The 19782-nt window shown below is 49.9% G+C and overlaps 1 protein-coding gene across 8 annotated transcripts in view; it reads right to left on the bottom strand.

Moving 5' to 3' along the window:
• SMARCA4 (SWI/SNF related, matrix associated, actin dependent regulator of chromatin, subfamily a, member 4) overlaps positions 1 to 19782 on the bottom strand; it is a 93453-nt gene that overhangs the window by 29396 nt on the left and 44275 nt on the right. For all 8 annotated transcript variants that reach the window (XM_049098527.1, XM_049098521.1, XM_049098526.1 and 5 more), the window contains 11 exons: positions 18432 to 18553; positions 16641 to 16791; positions 15514 to 15677; positions 10294 to 10360; positions 9072 to 9182; positions 7209 to 7451; positions 5081 to 5194; positions 4273 to 4380; positions 3166 to 3252; positions 2127 to 2173; positions 904 to 1070 (listed from right to left, as the gene is read on the bottom strand). In XM_049098527.1, coding sequence (XP_048954484.1) covers positions 904 to 1070; positions 2127 to 2173; positions 3166 to 3252; positions 4273 to 4380; positions 5081 to 5194; positions 7209 to 7451; positions 9072 to 9182; positions 10294 to 10360; positions 15514 to 15677; positions 16641 to 16791; positions 18432 to 18553 — 1381 coding nt within the window. The remainder of the gene's footprint in view (positions 1 to 903; positions 1071 to 2126; positions 2174 to 3165; positions 3253 to 4272; positions 4381 to 5080; positions 5195 to 7208; positions 7452 to 9071; positions 9183 to 10293; positions 10361 to 15513; positions 15678 to 16640; positions 16792 to 18431; positions 18554 to 19782) is intronic.

Raw genomic sequence — 19782 nt, forward strand, 5'->3', positions numbered from 1 at the left:
TGCGTCAGACCCCAGGTCCAGCATGCTGTTACCATCTCACTAAGCACCCTCCTACCCAGAGCTCCCGTGTGCTGGGATAAAAGCAGAAGCACAGAACTTCCCATGAGAGAGTAGGGGGGTCACAGCTAAGCACCGATCCCAGGAGAACTTGCTATTTTCCTGCCTCACCAGCTCCCCTCTCTCCCTGACCCACCTCTCTTGGTGCACATGGCTCGGGCATGGAAAAGCCTGATTCCAGCTCTGGGCCTGACCAGTGTCAGCTCTACAACCACCTGACATGGAGAGAAGGGCATGTGGCTCACAGCAACCTAACGAGAGGCAGCCCCTGGACCTCTGGGGGAAAAGATGGGCTATCCTCTCTGTTGGGGACACTGAAAAAGCTTATGAGGGGGGCCTGGACAGGATGCCGAGAACAAATCCAAGATGGGGCCAGTAGAACCAAGAGCTTGAGAAAAGCCCCATCAATATCATCTAGACATCTGGATCCCGCTGTACCTGAAGCAAGAAGAACCCTTGGGGCTCAGTTTACGTTTTCCTCAGGTCCACAGGACACAGACTTCTGCCACTTCCAACCAAAAGAGGACTCCTGGGTAGCGCCCCATAACCGCTGGGCCTAGAGCTGCAGTACATACCATAAGCCTCATGTTTACGAGACCTGGGTGCCGCATCCAGGTTGGCCACCCTCCTAGGCCACAGGCTCTGATCCAGCCACGATACCTGCAGAGTCCTCCCTCCCAGCCCCTCAAGCCCATGTCACAGGAAGTGCTATGCTCACTCCTGATGCTAGCTAGCCCCAGTCTCCAGGCCTTGCCCTGCCCTGTGAAGGAGAGTCCACCAGCCAGAAGCTTGTGCAGTTGTGGATGACGAGCTCCCTCAAGAAACATCTCTCCTGGTCCTACTCACCATCGAGCCTGAGGTATTTAAAGCCGCGATACGCAAAATAATCTTCCATGATCGTCATGAGGGAGGTCATCTGACAGAACAGCAGCACTTTGTGGTTGGTGGCACGGAGTTTGGGAAGAATCCTATCGAGGAGCTCAAACTTGCCCGAGGCTCGGTACAGGTCCAGCCTGGTGAGCAGAGGAAGAACAGGGGGTTGACAACAGCACATTGCAGACAGGCAGAGGAGGAAGTGCACCTTCCATCTCTAGGCTGACCTGAATGCTTAGGCAGGCTGGCTTATGGTCACGGGCACAGAGGTAGCTTCCTAGGCAGACCCTCTGACCCCCATGAAGTATCAGCAAAACCATTTCAACCCAACTGAAAACGCTTGGGCCATTCTTGGTCATGGGTGAGCATGTGATTGTCATCCACCTCAGATACTTTTAGGAATGAGAGGAGATTCTATCAGCAACCAGGCTGGGGCAATAGGAAGTGAGGCCTCCTTTCTATTCCATGAGAGAACCTCCAGGAGCACAGGCTCACTCTGGAGAGTGCTCACACTACCCCACATAGGGTTATGGGACACTGCAGCTTCTCTCATTCGTTCTGGTCAACAACCCCTGGCTTACAGCTGTGCACACTGAGGCTGGGGAGACAGTTGACATGGCTGCTGATAGGCCAGGGCCAGGACTCGAACCCAGGTCTGTGAGCCCCCTATTATGTAATTTGGTATAAAAAATACATAGCAAGAGAACTTTTTGATCTTTTACTTGGTGCCCCTATTCTTCAAAGGTTTCCTAGCTCACAGAATTGCTGGTGGCCTTAGCTCTGTAACAAGGCAGTCTGCAATGATGAAATCTAGGTGGGGTACCCATGCCCACCACGAGGGCCTAATGATGCCTGGATTGCATCTCATATACAATGTGGGAGAAAACACCCCCAACAAGGTGGACGGTATATCATCTCTTTTAGCAGAGTTTAGCCTCAGAGTGGTTAAGAAGGCTGCCAAAGGTCAGAGCCTGGGTATGGCACAGTGAGACCTGGAAGCCAGGTCTGCCTCTCAAGATTATTGAAGTATTTCTATTCCCTTCTTTGGGTTTATCTCAATTTTCTAAATTTTCTGCCACAAATACAGTGCCTCTGAAATCGGACAAATGTCATGAGAGCAACAATGCCGGCCAAAGAAGTGAAAAAGACCTTCATGTGGACTACACGCCCACCCCCCTTCACTGGGAGCTTCTCACCCTTGCACAATGCCACCGGTAAACCCCAAGTGCTCGGAGAAGGACTCCTGCAACAGAATGAGAGAGAGGTCAGGGCAGGAAGAGGCCACCCAGCCCCACACCTCTAAGCCCTCACACTGGTGCTCAGCGATCCACAGTGGCTCTGAGGCCACAGAGATGCTACACACTGCTTTTCCATCCCACCGACGTCCCTTCCCTCAAGGTTCTCCAATGAAGAAAAGTCAGTCACAACAGAACACTGTTAACAACTGAAATGACTGCACAAGGACAGTGTGTATCCCAGATCATCCTTGGAGTGGCAGGATGGAATCCCAGGGACATCGGGGAATTTGCAAAGATCCCAAGACTTCACGCCAAGAAGTACAGACGTACGTATGCAATTCAGAAGCAAGAATCCAGACGCCAAAGGTTATCATGGCCCAAAAAAGTTCTGACCCAGAGAGTTTATGACAAGGGAGGCTGCTCCTGATGTTCCAAACCAGGACTGGCCCCCTCCTTCTCTGGGGAAAAGCTAGTGTGCCAACCAACAGAGACGGTGGGACTTCAGTCCAAAGAAGAGTCTCTTAATGCTTGCTGTGGCTATCTGAGGGCAGACTTTCATTTCTAGCATGTATATCCCTACATTGTTTGTATTCTTTACAACAAGCTCTTGTAAACATAAAATTGGTAGTAAAACAGTGTACAGGCGTTACCCGTTTAAAATATTAAAAAGTATTTCCAGGGGCACCAGGGTGGCTCAGTGGTTAAGCATCTGCCTTTGGCTCAGGTCATGATCCTGGGATCCCATGATCAAGTCCCACATCAGGCCCACCGCAGCAGCCTCTCCGCAGCAAGCCTGCTTCTCCCTTTGCTTATATCTCTGTGTCTCTCATGAATAAATAAATTAAATCTTAAAAAAGAAATAAAAAGTATTTTTTAAAAGTCATTAGGGAGAAATACCCTAGCTCTGGCTAAGGGGCTGATGCAGAGAGAGGTCTCTGAGAGAATGGAAGGCCTGGTGGGTGCTGCTAGACCCACAGTCCCTGGTGCTGGGCCTCACCTCGATGTGTTGGAACATGTACGGGTGGTTGCAGATCTTCCTCAGCTGCATGATGGTGTTCATCAGGGTTTTGGTGCCACCTTTTCCCTGGGGAGGCAGAAGAGAAGCTCCATATTGGGTCTTGTTTCCATGGCAGGGTTGAGGGTGGGGTGGGAGGAGGACTACAGAAGGGGACACTTCCAGGGGAGGTGTGCCTTGTGGCAGAGTAATTGGGAGTAAGGGGCTGGCTCCTGTGGAGGCGCAGAGGGCTCGAAGCCAGCTCTGGAAGAGCAGAGACTGCCTGGTACTCCAGGAGGGGTTGGCAGGACTGAAGGGAAGACTGGTATATTGCCAAGGCTGAATGACAAACTTTCCCTTGGTTGTGGGCACTGTGGGAAGTCTATAGGGGGCTTCAGTTAGATGGACCATGATGATAGAAGATTTCTGGCTACAAAGAGGAGAGATATGGGTGAGGGTGGGTGCCTGCTATGGGTCGAGAAGTAAACTATGTGCAACTGTTCAGGTAACAAAGGGGCCAAAGAAAACATGGAGAGGAAGAAATGGGGAGGGGGCGGGGCAAGCCTGAGGCAGGGACACAAAATCCAGGGACCTGGGGAGGGTGGGGTCTGGAACCTCAGAGAGGTCCCAGGAGGCAGCAGCCTGCCCAGCCCTCACTGCACAGCACGTCAATTTCACTTAGTAACATGGTGAAGGGGCTCAGTGGCCATGGCTGTTAAGCCAGCTCTTTCCCAGCTGGGAAGGTGGGGCTCACGAGAATATTCTAACTCTGCTGTGGTTAGTGCTGGGCTCAGCCCTACTTAAGGGTGCATCTGCAGCCGGCAGCAATTCACCACAGGACACCAGATGGTGACAGACTGGGAGGATCCTGGGGGACTCCCTGGAGATGAGCCATTACCCCTGATCCCTCAGCCTTACCGAATGAGCCTGTTCCCACCAGCTACTATTTAACTATAGCTATTTGATGCCCTCGGGAGCATCACCAGATGGGGCCTTGACCTCAACAGTAAACTCCAAGGAAGCATAAGGCTTTGCTAATGACTATACACTTGAGCCCCCCATACCTGCCTTGGACAACCAGATGGGGAAGGGGAAGGGCCCATGGCTAACCTTCTTGTCCTTCTCGGAGCCATCAGTAAGCAGCACTCCTTTGGCCTGCATGTGCCGGTAGAGCACTCGCTGTAGTGCAGACATGTCACATTTGATGACATATTCCACCTGCAGGGGACACGCATCACATTAGACGGAGCTGAGAGATCCTAATCCTAATGCCCAGCCTGGGCCCATCTCTGGTCTTTGAGCCTCTCAGAGGCAACATGTACCCTAGGATATGTGCCTGGTTTAGCGTATAAGGGGATGATGATGATGAGGGGTCTCCACAGGCAGGGAATAAGGGGAAACAGGTGCAGAGGGACAGAGAAATGTAGAGGGGACATCCTGGGCCAGAAAAGGCAACTTGGTTACCTTCTGCAAGGTTGTCTACGGTCTGGGAACCAAACAGCAAGTACTATATCCCAACTGGAGGGAAAGGAGGGTGTCCTGGGGGGCAACTAGGGGACTGGGACCCTGAGCAAGAAGCCAGAGCCATCCTGTGGTGTGAGCAGGATCCTGAGCAGCCTATGGCCTCTAAGCACAGCCAGATGTGGTTGCACAGGACCCCTGCCTAGGCATCTGGCCCACAGACAACAGGGGGGCTTCCCTGCTGTAATCCACACTTGCATCCACATTACAGATCCAGAGTGTGTGAGTGGCCGTCCCCATGTCACATGGACACTACAATGCTAAAGCAAGACCAGGGCCACAATATAATACACTGTGGATCACTGGAGTGCCACCTGCCTGGGCCCACCTTGGGAAGGAGGACATCACCTGATGTGACACTGTACCAAGGCTTCATCCACTCAAAACAATCCATTACCTTCTCAGGCAACTGGGCTTCTACTTCCTTCTTGAGCCGCCGGAGCAGGAAGGGCCGCAGCACTTTGTGGAGACGACGGATGATAAGAATAGTCTCCTCCTCGTTCAGGTCCACCTGGGACCCCCATGAGACAAGCAAAACAAGGTTACCACCAAAGGATGGAGGTGGAGATGTGGAGATGGATAGAGTCATCTAGAGTCACCTGGCCCTCAGCGCCTCCGTTTCACACTGCCTAATGGTTTACGGCATTTGGTGGGGCACCCTCTTCCTTTAGACAATTGCGGGGACCTGGGACCATCCATGCCCCACAGGCCTTGTGAAAAGAAATACTCAGGACACCTGATCGCTTCCCCAAGAGTAATACAAAGTCATGTGTCTGGAAACCTGCCAACACATCCAGAGAAGAAGTGGAGAACACCGTGTTTATAGAATTGTTGGTGTGAAATGGGTGGTCCTCATGCAGGGCTCTGTATTAGAGGAGCCCAAATCCTCTCATTTCAGCCTGGCAGGGACAGAGGGAAAGAAACACTGCTTTCCCAAGGTGTCTGCTACTCTGCTAAGAAGTTAAACTTCTACAAATTAAGAGTCAAACAGACCACACCAAACTTATCTTCTTTGGGTCCTCTGATCAGCTCTCCATAGAGCTTTATTTTTTTATTTTATTTTATTTTTTAAAGATTTATTTATTTATTCATGATAGAGAGAGAGAGAGAGAGAGAGAGAAAGAGAGAGGCAGAGACACAGGCAGAGGGAGAAGCAGGCTCCATGCAGGGAGCCTGATGTGGGACTTGATCCCGGGACCTCAGGATCATGCCCCAGGCCAAAGGCAGGAGCTAAACCGCTGAGCCACCCAGGGATCCCTCCATAGAGCTTTAAAACTTCTGCTAAACTTGAAAAGAAATGAAACAAGAACATTTGATGGGATGAAGATCCCGGATGTCTGAAAACCGGGGACTCCTCTTTTTGAGATTCTTGGAAAAGCCACAGTTTCTCCTTCAGAAGGGCTTTGTCTCCATTGGTGCCAAAGGTACCTCATGGATGATGGTAGTAAGGTGGCCCCAGCTGGCCTGGACCTGCCTACAGAGGACCTAACAATCAGGAACTAGCTGCCTGGACCAGATATACCAGTGGCCCCAGAGAGCCCAGCCACTGCAGGCAGTGACGTTCCTCATTAACCTCCAACCTCGTGGATGCCTGGGTGGCTCAGCAGTTGAGCATCTGCCTTTGGCCCAGGGCGTGATCCTGGAGTCCTGGGATCGAGTCCCACATCAGGCTCACTGCATGGAGCCGGTTTCTCCCTCTGCCTGTGTCTCTGCCTCTCTCTCTGTGTCTCTCATGAATAAATAAAAATCTTAAAACAAAACAAAACAAAAAAACCCCTTCAACCTCTGCAATTGTGCCTTCTTCAGTCACTGGGTTCCAGCCACTTAGCCTCCTTCAACAGAAATCACACCTGGCCACAATCCCTTCAATCCCCAACAGCACAAGAGGCTCACCCCCAGTGTGGGCCAACCTGGGGATTTCATCAAGCAATAAAAACCTGGCTCCTGATGGCCAATGTGCCATAGTCTGGTTTTCAGGCTGACAATGTCATCCACAGCCATATAGACATTGAGAGACACTGGTCATAGCATTCTTTAAATATATAGAATCTGATCACATTGCTTGTTCCTTGGGCTGAAACCCTCCCTCTAAGCCTCCTGTTGCCCTTAGGGTGAAATCCGAATTCTGTAAAGGGACCATCAGGACCCTGGGGACCTCTGCTGTGCCCTGCTAGCCCCACCACTACCTCGGGGCCATATTCTTTGCTGTGTCCACCCTGTGCCTAAGGCACAGGGTCAGGAAAGCCCCAAGAGACCCCCCGCCCCCCTGCCAAGAGTTCACTCTCTTGATCTCTGCCCATCAGTCTGGGTGCAAAAGCAGCACAACTCTATGAAGACATGGCCTTCAGCTCTGGTATCCAGCATACACCTGGCCTGTGTGGTAGGCACTCAGAGGACCCCTGAGAGAAGCCAGCTGAGCCTGGCACTGTCCCCTAAGGAACAGTTCCTCTACAGAGGCCCCCCACCACCATGGCACCCTTCTTCCCTGCCCTATCACTGGCATAGAGCCAGCCACGCACTCGTACCTTTTCTCCGGTCATGGCAAAGGGCGCATTGAACCACTGCTCAAAGGTGCTGCAGCTCTTGAAGATAGTGGGCAGCAGGAAGTTGAGGAGTGCCCAGAGCTCGGGGAGCTTGTTCTGCAGTGGGGTGCCAGTCAGCAGCAGGCGGCGTGGGGCCACATAGTGAGTGTTAAGGACCTGCGTCAGCTTGCAATGGTGGTTCTTCATTCGGTGGCCTTCATCAACGATCATGTACTTCCAACGGATCTGTGGGCCCAAGAGCAGGCAGTCAAGGGAGAAGCAGCAGCAGGGTTGCCTCCATCTCAGCTAGAATCTCCCCACCATTAGGCAAGTCTCCAGATGGAACAACATATTCAGGTGAGGAACATGAGTGTAACAAGGTCCCCTGACAAAAGGGACTAGCTCACCAGATGAAAGCCAGAAAACACAGTCTCTGTGAAGCATGGGGTGCAGACAGACACAGAGGAGAGACATCCCCATGACCTACTGTCAGGTGAAAAATGCAAACTGCAGAAAAGTACTCTGGTTTCTATCGAAATTACATATGCTAGTATGTAGCACAGAAAAATATTCCAAGTAACAACCCCCTCACTGATTAGAGAGGGTACTGGGGCTGTGGGGTGGGGGTGGGGTCTATAGGGAATGTGGCTCAGAAATGGGTACATTTTCCAACTATTTGGCTGTGCCTCTAAAAGCAGAAGTGGTATAGGTTAAGTTCGGACTGTGAACTCCAAGGGGGTGGAGCTGTGCCCAGAGCCTGCTGTTGGCTCCAGGACTGAATGACACGGGCTTCATGTCAATCCTCATGATGAGCAGGAGTCTGCAGGTGGGAACCCCAGGTCTGAATTGTGATTTAAGTCTGTAGGGCCCCATGATGAGCCTCAGAACTACTCTGAGCTTCAGCTTCCCCCTCCTGCAGGCACAGTGAAGCCTGAGTGAGACAGTGTATGTCAGGCACCTGAGTGAAAAGGGCAGAGCTGACGGGGGCAAGGCAGTCATCTTCCGTGAGGAGTCCTGGTCACTTGGCCTTGACGTTCATTAATGATGACACTGTCAGATAAGAATTTTCAGACCCTTGTTCTTGGGATGAGCCAGGCTTTCCCCTAAGTCAGATGTGTGTATCTGTACTATGAGCCTGAGGATAAGAGCCTACTTACTGGACCCCAGCTCCCTGGGCCTCTGTTCCTGTACCTGTATGCTTGGAGATGGATATGAAGCACCCCAAATCATTACAATGACCAAGCCCCGAGAGGTAACTTGTGAACACCTCCATCCCTGGGACAAAAAATGACCACTTGACCTTCTCTCTACTGGATGATTAGCGGTCAGAACAGATGCATCATCTTCAGCCTCCAAACCAGGAAAATGGCCTTCTTGCAGGCAAGGGATCATGCCTATTTTATATCTGGGTCAAGGTATACTCTCAATGATTCACTGATGGCCTGACTTCAAACTATGTCAGTTAAGAGACTCCTAGGCCTATACAAGCCCCACTAACGTGTGCCAGCTCAGTAACCCAAGGCTGAAAGAAGACAAAGGGCCTCAGAGTCCTCCGCTCTGAATGCTAAAATCATACCTCCTCTGTGGGCTGCTGTCCTGAGGGCTGTGGTGGGAGTGGCACAGCTACCAGGGCTGGAAGGGCCAAGGCCAACAGAGTCAGAGAGACATGGCTGGCCTCACCACAACCCCGCCAGACAATGAAGGTAGGGCTCGCTAGTCAGGAGGCATCATATGTGATGCAGATATTTACGCAGAAGCTCTGAGGAGCTGGTCTGGAGGACATACATATGATAACCCTGCATCATGTGCTCTCTGATGTCACATGACCACCTGAGGTTTGGTGTGTTTTACACAAAGACACACTACCTTTGCAAGAATGTGCTTGTCCTTAATGATGTACTCATAAGTTGTCAGCAAGACGTTGAACTTGCCACTTCGGAGCTGGGGGACGAAAGCACGCCTGGCTGCTGGAGAACCCTGTGGGGGAGAGAATGCATGCACGCCTCAGCCTTCTGGGACCACGGTGCCCGCGTAACTGACACCTGGTCAGGGCTGCATGGAAAGGCACCAGGCAAGGCTGTTGGGCCTGTCGTCTAACCCTGACACGCAAAATGCAACTGCAAGGAGAAGGGGAAGGCATGTGGGCCACGGGCAGCTCGGGCCTCTGGGAAGCATGCAGCCTGCTCTATAGCTGTCCTGGTCTCAGTGGCCAATTAGCTCCCTCCTTTGCCCCAGGCTCCTCTCAGGCCTCCTAGCTGGAAACCAGGGCCTCCACCTCAAGGCCTCTTGTGCGGGTGCGGCCTATGTGACTATTCCCTGAAGTTCGGCTTTTCCCCAATTAGCAAACCTGGTCTGTTCCTCCCCAGTTCCAAACTCCTGACCCATGTGTCCATGGCCCCAGGATGTACACATGGTGCTTTCTCCACACTCACATTCCAGTCTGAGCATCACTGGATCCCATAAGCTCTTGCCAGCAGAACTATCCTTAGCTCTTTAAATGCAACAAGTTCTCCCTGCAAACACTGTTCCTGGCGTCGGGACTCCCTTCTCCTCATCATGCGGCAGAGAGCGTCACAGCACAGGGCGAAGTGCCTCATACCAAGAGCCTGGCAGCCACAGACACAACCTGGCTCTGTCACTAAGTGGCTGCATGAGGGCTGCTCCTTCTGCCTCAGTATCCCCACTAAGATAATAGGTACTATCAGTCTCTGCCTCACGGGCTAAATCGGTCTAGGTACGGCCCAGAAGTCCCACATCCTACAGAACATGGGTGTACTCGTTAAGCCATCCTACACGAATGGGTTTTAACTAAAGCTCAGGTGCCAATAACAAAATCTTCCAGCGAATGCACTGATATCACCAGATTCCATGAACTGAGTCCATGTGATCATTTAAAAAAGCAGCATTACTCTCAAATAAGTAAGTGATCCAAAGCATGTATGAAGAGTATGATCCCATGTGTATAACACAGGAAAACGGGTGCATATACATCATACTATTCATGCAAGTGGACCTCCCTCTTTGCTTATCTGTATTCCCCAGTCCTGCCTGCCCTCACGCATGTCCTCCCCTTCAGGCCATGACGTACCTTGTAAGACACCTTCACCACAGAGGGGGCCCACTTGTCAAATTCATATGCCCAGTTTGACAGCGTGCTGATGGAAACAAGGAAGGGACAGTCAGGTTCTAATTCATTCAACTACAGCTCCAGTCTATGCCAATGTCCACTGGGGCACAAGGCCGATTTGGCTGTGATGCTAAGAATGGCCAACTAATAGGCCGTATGGGGGAAGGATGGGGTGACGCCCTGGGTAAGAGGACCAGGGACACACATTGATGAGTAGCAGGTACAGGGGCAGCTACTGCTAGGGTGGCAATAGCCAGGCGACTGCAGAAGGCCAAGATCCAGGAACTGAACTTGGGAGACCAGTCCTGTCTCAGCTGTGGGGTCCCAGACAGCTCTGAGAACATTCCATACACTGTGGGCCTGCTGCCAGGAAACCCACGGACTCACGGTGCCTCATTTCAGACTTGGAGCCATGCTGGAGCGTATGCTGAGGAGATTGGGGAGCACAGGGGACACCTCAGGTTCTCTGTGTCATCTTGAAATACAAATGGCCAGCCACTGTAGATTTCTGCCCAGTATGAGGCAATGGAGATGGTGAGAGCACGCTGGCCTCGGGCAGGTGGGCTGGAGGACTGGATGCAGGGCAGGAATGCAGACTCTTCTGCTCCTCTGTGAGATGAGTGTGGCCAGGAAGGGCACAGAGAAAGAGAAATGGGCAGTGACCAGGTGTGAGGAGAAGTGGAAGGTAGATGAGGAGAAACAATTCACCTGGGACAAGAGACAGAGCCTCCGGTGACGGTGATGATAAGGCCAAGTTCCCAGGGGGTGAGTTCCCAGAGAAATACCAGGATATCCAGTATTCGGTGAGAAAGGGAACTTACTAAAAAAGTCTAGTCTGGGTAGTACGTAAAGACAGGACTCAAAGCCTGAGTGGCAGAGATTGCTTGTAGCTCACCCAGGTCCCCACTGCAAGAAGCTCCACTGAGGGTCGTGCTGTCTTCACCTCAAACCCCTAGCTCCTAGGCTCCTCAGCAGGCAGGGCCAACCAGCTAGATGTAGTTGGAGCCAATGAGATGAAGCTTAAATTGCTGAGGTGAAAGTACGGGAAAGCTCTCAAAGGAGGCTGGAGTGGGGTGGGTGCGGGGGGTGGGGGGAATAATCAACTGCCTTTGCCCTGTCCAGCACCCTGGGAGCCCAGATGAAACAATGGAGGCAGTGAGGCCATCTTGCAACCACAATAAGCTAAAGAGCAGAAGTCATATATTAAGGGCGCCTGAGAAAAAAACTCTAGAACCCTGCATCCTGGCATCTTGGAGCCACTGGGCCTACCTCAAATGAGGCATTAGTGAGGATCAGCCAGATTGCCCTGGTGCAGTCACTGAAGTCTGGATTCTATTGTATGGAGCAATGGCAGACAGGGCACCAAGAAAGACACTGAGGACCAAAATATGAGGTGTGGGGAACATCTGTAATAGGAGGGGAGAAGAGCCACGAGAGTCAGTGGGGCATGGGAGGCTGAGGAGAGAGGCTAGGAGACAGAGTCTAGTGGGAGGCAGGACAAGCAAACTCATGGTGGACAGTTGTCTCAACAGATGATGAGACAGCTGGACACTTGAAGTCTAAAACTGCTCTCTAGGGCAAAAGGAACTCTTCTGGCCTGGAGGAAATGACATTCTATGGACTAGACCTCTGTCTGGGTGGGACATGGTTAATCAACACATGGCATAACTTCACTGAAGCCAATTTAAAAAATCTTGGGAAAAGATATTTTGATGGGAAACTATGCTAAAAGCCAAAAAGAACTGGATTGAAACACTGCTCTAGTTGGTAAAGTTGTTTCACGCAGACTATTTGGAAAGTGCTATAATGTACACGCAGCCATACGCATGGGTGAATGAACAAAGAAAGAGCTGGAAAGAGCTCTGAGATTCTAGCTGAGTCAGAGACAGCTGTTAGACATGACTAGACACAAATCACATTAGATAAATACATACATTTATTTCCAAGTGCTATCTGTTGACAGGGCCTGCTAATGAGGACACTTCAGAAGCAAGGGGCACACCAAGCACCCAGCCCTTAGTTTCTAATACTGTTCTCTAGGAAGAGAAACCAGTGCTTCTTAGAGAAATGGCTGAATCTAGGCCTCAGACATGAAATGTACAAGTGGAGCTGGGGGCATCTTTGGGTGCCAAAAAAGCAACTAAGTGTCCTAAAACCCCATGATGATGGGGTCATGTCAAAGGGACAAAGTAACCAACTGAAAGCTCCCCATGGCTAACCCTGGAATGACCTGAGAACAAGATAAATTAGTCTTGGTGTTACGACCAAAGTATAAAGAAACATCCATGGATATAAATGATTAAATAAATGAATAGATGGGGAAAAGATGTATCTTTTGTACAGAAAAATTCTAAAGAATTTAAAATAGAGCTATTTGCCCCTCAAGGAGGTAGAGCTCAATTGCCCACTTATATGGGTGCTGAACTTAGGGACTATTCTGCAATACAGTATGAGGGGGAGAAAAATTAACTTCAAAGTGCAGACACCTGACAAGCAGGATCTCAACCACATGATCAGGTCACATTACCAGAGACAAGGCACACTGCCAGTAACTGCCCCTGAAATGATGTCATGACAGGGGCCCTTCCTGCCCTGTGCCCTTTGGCCCCTAAGCCCACCATCCTGTCCAAGCATGAGAAAATCACCAGATGTACCCAGACTGGAGGACATACTAGAAAACACCTGACTTGTCCTCCTTGAAATCATCAAGGTCAACAAAAACATGGAGAGCAAGGAGCGCTCCCAGACCACAGAAGGTTAAATGCAGTATGGGACCCTGAGAGGAACTGGACACTGGGAGAAAAGTAGTGAAAGCTGAATAAAGTCTGGAGCTTATTTAAAAGTAATGTGTCAAGGCTGGTTCCTGAATTGTGACCAATGTACCATAGTCATGTAAGATGTTATCAACAGGGGAATTGGGGGAGGGAGGACATGTAGAGCCCTCGGTAGCACTTCTACAGCTTTTCTATAAAGCTAAAACTCTTCCAAAGCAAACAACAAGGCACTTTCGTGGCTCAGTCAGTTGAGCATCTGCTTTCAGCTCAGATCATGATCCCAGGGTCCTGGGATCAAGTCCCACATCAGTCTCCCCAAGAGAGGGAGCCTGCTTCTCTCTTCTGCCTGTGTCTCTGCCTCTCTGTGTCTATCATGAATTAAAAAAACAAAAAAGCAAAAAAACCCCAACTACAATACAATGACCGGGACACGGAACCCGGAAACAGGAAACCAACGAGAAGGATCTCCCCCAGCCAAATCTGGGACAGCTTAAGCAACAAAATAATTAATGTGACCATTCTGTCATTTTCAGATAGAGTCACACAAACAAATGAACACAGAGAGAAGGCACAGTTCTTCCTTAGAGTGGATCTCCACACATGTGGGAGGAGCAGTGGAAAGCAAGCCATCATCGCCCTTCCCACAGGGAAAGGGGTCTCAAGTCAGACTCTTATGACAGATGCGGCAATCTCTGGGCAGAGGATGATGACGAATGGGACCTTCCCATGGTCTCCAAGTGCCTTATCATCAGGCACTTATGAATGACAAAGGAAAACTCCTGGGTTTACATGGGGAAACTGGCGGGCACCACCTCACGGGGACCGGCTGTCTTTGTAACTGTCTTGGAGTTGAGGAAAGATGTGTGAGGCCAGGAAAAAGGAATATTGAAAATATTCTATTTTTGTAACTGTTTCTAAGTGAAATACTTTCAAAATGAAAAGTCACAAACAAAAAGAGCTATGCTATGGGGGAACACGCTGCAGTGAATATTCTGGTGGAAAGGAAGCCAAACTCCACACTTGGGGAGGGGAAACAGGAGCTAAGAAGTGGGACTTCAGTAACTGGTCGGCCAGGAGACGATACATGGGGCAAGTGTGGTAGAAAGCTGGGAAGTTTGGTCTGCCTATGAAGGAGGAGACAGCAAGGCCATCTGTCCTCAGCCTGGGACCTTCTGTCACTCTATGCAAGCAGTTCTCTATCCATGCACATTTGTTCCCAGCAGGGCAGCCAAATTTCCACGGCCATGATGGAGGGAAGGCAGACAGAAGAAATAAATTTCTCCAAGTAAATTATGGGAGAGTTCTGGGACCCTCCAGCCTGGCTATATGGCTTCTGGTGGCCTGGCCATCTTAAAAGCAGGAGAGGATTTCCTGTCGGATCTGGGTATGAGCACTCAGCTTCCTGTTCTCCCCCTGGACAGCTGATTTGAGGATGAAGTGGTCATTGCTGAGTGCTGATAGAAGGTGGGGGGTGAGGATGGGAGTGGGGGTAGGGTATGTTTCTCTCCAAGGCCAGGCCAAGTGCAGACTACAGAGGCCTGGCCACATTAGGGTAGATCATACCCCAGGCCTGTGAATGGTTTGGGGTATGACGTGAAACTCAAGCTGGGTCAATGAGAGCTAATCTCAGGACTTCTAGAAAAACTCTAGGGCAGGGATCCCTGGGTGGCGCAGCGGTTTGGCGCCTGCCTTTGGCCCAGGGCGCGATCCTGGAGACCCGGGATCGAATCCCACGTCGGGCTCCCGGTGCATGGAGCCTGCTTCTCCCTCTGCCTGTGTCTCTGCCTCTCTCTCTCTCTCTGTGTGACTATCATAAAGAAAAAAAAAAAAAAAAAAACTCTAGGGCAGGTGAACCATAATGTGGCAGTGTTGAGCTTGGAAGAGGAATGCCCATGGTGGCTGATCAATCTTGGTCCCCTCAGGACTGCCTGCTGGAAGGAGGAGGCCAACAGCGCCACAAGGTGGTGAGCAAGAGCCTCTATGGAACTCAGTTGGAGGACTCAGATCCTAGCACAATTAATATTGGGGTTGCTGTGCTCAGATTGGGACATGGACCAGAGGCCTCAGTGCCTCAGGCAGGAACAGTTAAGGATATTTCAAGTGGCTCTGCTCCACTCTGCTAGCAGGAGTTTGTCTAGCTCCTGTGGCACCTTGTGCAGAATACACTGCTTGGGGAACTTGAAGGGGACCTCAAGGTCATTTTGTGAGAGCAGTCCCAACAGGGATGATGGGTGGGCACTTCCTCATCCACTCTTCTCCTATCCTGCCCCTTGAAACCAGAGGCGGCATGCGGGGGCCCGAGGTATGTCCCCCACCCCCCATGTCCCCTCAGAATGGTACTGTATTTGGAAATGCAGTCTTTAAAGAGGCAATAATGAACCTGAGCCCCAGGGGTGAGACCACTTACGAGAGAGGTACTATGATGAGAAAGGGCCCGTTGATCCTCTTGTGCTCCATGAGGTATGTGATGAGAGCGATGGTCTGGATGGTCTTTCCCAGGCCCATCTCGTCAGCCAGGATGCCATTCAGGTTGTTGTTGTATAGGGACACCAGCCACTCCAAGCCTTTGATCTGCAAGGGGAGGCAAGGGGCCAGGACTGAAGCCCAAGTCGGGTATAAGAGCATTCCCTGCATTGCGGAGACTCAGCACAGACAGGCATGAGACTGTGCCAGCCACATACCGCCTGTGGCTATGGGGATTTTGGGTAGTTTGCTTTCAACCAGCCCACTCCTGTTTCTTGGCCTCATCCTCAGCAATCACTCAAAATCACAGGACTGCTATGCTGGTGATATGTCTACATAATCTCTTTTTCTGGTACACATTCAAAAACCTTAAGTTTCTACCTGGAAGGGGGACCAGGAAGCATGGCTGCTGGATCCTGACATTTAAGCCCCCTGGCGTCACCAACACTTTGCAGGGCTCCAGGGACCATGCACCGAGCACCTCTGTGCCCAGGCTGGGCTCCATCCTGGCTTGGCCGCACCGGAGTTGTGTGATTTTGAGGAATCGCTGCACTCCTTGCTCCTCACTGTCCCCCCATCGAATGCAGAGATGGAAGCACCTACTAAACAGGGTTGTTGGGCAGCCCAGGTGGCTCTGCAGTTTAGCGCCACTTTCAGCCCAGGGCTCGATCCTGGAGACCCAGGATCGTGTCCCATGTCAGGCTCCCTGCATGGACCCTGCTTCTCCCTCTGCCTATGTCTCTGCCTCTCTCTGTGTCTCTCATAAATAAAGAAATAAATAAAATCTTAAAAAATAATAAAATAAACAGGGTTGTTAAGGGATGAAAAGTAAAGGTGTAGCAGCCTCCTATTCAGCCTGGTATACACCCAGCAGACACTGACTGAGTGCATAATTTCATCCTCTCCTGGAGGCAAAGCTAACAGATTGGGTCCCTGCTTCCCAGACAGGGAAACAGAGGTTCAGAGGGGAAGAGCGAGTGTCCAAAGAAAAGACTGGAATGTGGCTTCATCAGCCACCCAACACCGGAGAACCTTAACACTGCTGTGTGGATGCACCTCCTCCAGCCTTACCTGGTACTGTTTGAGGACACCATTGACCATAAGTGCCGACTGCTTATCCACTCTCTCAGTGACAGCGTGGGCCACAGCGTAATAGGACTGCAGGCCCCGAGCAAGGGCCTGGGACACGCCATACTCATCATCAACGTCTTGCTTGGCATTCCTGGGAGCAAGATGGAAGCACTGTGTGAGGACACCCGTACCTATCTGTGACAATGTGCTTCTGACACAAGCCTCTGCCGAGTTGCCCTTTCTGCCCAATGAACCATGGCCTGAGCCATAAAATAAGCTTAAGTGTAGTCAAGAGAGTCTGAGGGTAGGCCAGGCCACAACTACTAATCCAAGGGGGCCCAAGACTAGACTCATGGATCCCAACCCCACCGTCCCAGATCAGGAATTAGGTCACTGCCACAGCACAGAGTGCTTCTTTCAGCTAGAGGCTGGTCCTATAGCCTGCCCTCTCCTGGGTACTCATGAGCATAGAGAGAAAATGCACATAGCACAGCCTCACACAAAACCAGAATCATTTATAGTATGGCTGTTTTAAGATCCAAAATGGAATTATTTTTTAAAAATGACTTTAAACTATCCGTGTTATGGGACCCCTGGGTGGCTCAGTGGTTTAGCGCCTGCCTTCAGCCCAGGATGTGGTCCTGGAGTCCCCAGATCGAGTCCCACATTGGGCTCCCTGCATGGAGCCTGCTTCTTCCTCTGCCTGTGTCTCTGCCTCTCTCTCCCTTTCGGTGTCTCTCATGAATAAATAAATAAAGTCTTAAAAAATAATAATAATAATAAACTATCCATGTTTTGGGGGTGCCTGGGTGGTTTGGTTGGTTAGGCCTTTGGCTTGGGTCCTAAGATTAAACCCCACATCAGGCTCCCTTCTCAGCGGGGATCTGTTTGTCCCTCTCCTCACTTGTGCTTTCTCTCTTGTTCTCTCTCTTATATAAATAAATAAAATTTTTTAAAATTTAAAAAGAAAAGCTACGTTTTATAAATATGGCAGATATAGGTGATCCAACTTCAGCCATATTGTTTCATGCTGTGCTGTGGACTCTTTACATTTTGAGAAACTTTCAGTGAGTTTAGTGGAATTTTCCCTATCTATGATGATTTAAAAGGACTGCATGTTTGCTCTAGGGTTGCTTTCATACCTATAGTGTATACAGCTCTCAATCCTCTATTTTTTTTTTAAGAGTATCCATTAACTTTGTACCGTAAGCAATGATGAAATCAGTATATTAGCTGTACTTGTGCTTACAAGAGCAAAAGATGAGAAATAATGTGAATGGCCGTCACTAGGGACACACGCACATACAGAACAGCATAACACACCACGCTGCATGGACGACACTCTGTGTACAGTGTCACCTCTGAGAGAAAACTTTCAATGAAAAAATCCAGGGGCAGAAAAGTGTACCTGGATACATGTACACAAGTAAGAAGAAAAATATATACACGTTTGCTTGTTGCACAAAATCTCTCTGAAGACAGATCGCGCTGGAAATAGTTTCCTTCTGGGAGGGAGTAGGGTCAGGGGCCCTGGGGAACAAGAGTGAGATGGTTTTTGCTATATCTCCAACTATCTCTCAAACACAAGATGAACCATGTGAATGGATGGAATATTCAATGCCTACAAAAAGCAATGAAATCTGAAGTAAATCAATTCGGTCTGTGTAGTCCACAATGTCTGCTGGCTGGACACTGGTGAGGGCCATCCAGAAGGGGGCACGATTCTAACAGTCCTGCTGAAGCTGCCCTGAGGAAGCTGGCACAGGAGGAGGCCGCAGAGGGATGCCTTACTCAATGATGTGCCGGGCATCCACCTCTGAGACGTCATCACTGTCTGGATCTGGAATCTTCTTCTTCTCCTCAACGGGCAGGTTGGGAGGCTGTGCTGGCTGCGGCTGTTCCTCCTCCTCCTCCTACCAAGATACAAGCTCGCGTCACCTTAGGCCACTGCACAGGGGCAGGCACAGGGCTCCCAGGGGAAGAACATACTTTTGGAATTGAGTGCTGTTTTCATGCCCTCTTACTATCCTGGAATGTATCATGCCTCTTCTTTGCCTCTTCCTTAATTGGTCAGTTTAAGATTTTCAGTTTGCCTGGCATGGAGCACAGATACTTCTTTTTAAAGCTATCTCAGTATTGCCTTCTTTTTACTAACAGCAAACTCCTCATGCACCACGCTTCCCATCACAAAATCCATACTCCCATGCTTATTCCTTGCCTGACCAACTCAAAGCAGTTTTTCACTTGGTTCTCCTGGATTTTCTAAGACAGAAAGAAGCCTTTTAGAGCCAATTTTCAGGATTTGTGCTCTTGATTTACTTCTGGCTTTAACAACAAGGCTAAAATGTCTACACTATATCCAATAATGGTGGTGAGAACAGCCATGCTGGTTTACTGCAAGGTTTTCTATCAACTTGTATATTAGGTTTACAAGTGTTGTTCTTCATTAAAGGGATTTTTCAGCCTTCAATGAGCAGATGGTAAAGGGATTTTGTGGGACATACTGATAAAACACACAGGAATGCATTTCTCAATGTTAAACTCTTCTTGTATTCCTGGGTAAATCACACAAAGTGCCAATAGGTTATCTTTATGTATAATGAGACTGCTATAAAACTAAAAGGTATCTGGAATTCTCTAAATAATTACAATCAAAATCCCATGGGATATTCCTTGGAGCATGCAAAATGATTTTATAAATGATTTAGAATAATGAATAGGTGATAATAGCACAAACATTTTGGACCAAAAAAATCATAATTGGTACAGATTTATGATCCTAGCTGATATTACCACATCTGGAATTAAAATAGGGGTAGGACTTCTGGCTAAGTCTGAGTGAAGAAATCCACAAACAGTCTCTTGAGAAAACATCTTTTTGAAGCCAGACAAAACGGGCAAAGGCAACCATTTCAGAGCTCTAGGAGTCTGAGAAGCATTAATGCTTGAAAAACTGCTGGAGCTTGGGTAAGAAGAGTGGGAGATGGTAGCAGTTTTACTTGGGACCGCCTTAATCTCTCTTTACCCCCAGCTGTATCTTCAAGGTTCTGCCAGGAAGGCCAAGTCAAGAGCACTGGCGGCTGAAGCTGACGGGGACTCAGTCATTTTGTGGCAGCGGGCAAGGCCCATACTAGCCAGTGGC

This window comes from Canis lupus, chromosome 20, assembly GCF_003254725.2.
Source record: "Canis lupus dingo isolate Sandy chromosome 20, ASM325472v2, whole genome shotgun sequence".
NCBI classification, from domain to species: domain Eukaryota; kingdom Metazoa; phylum Chordata; class Mammalia; order Carnivora; family Canidae; genus Canis; species Canis lupus.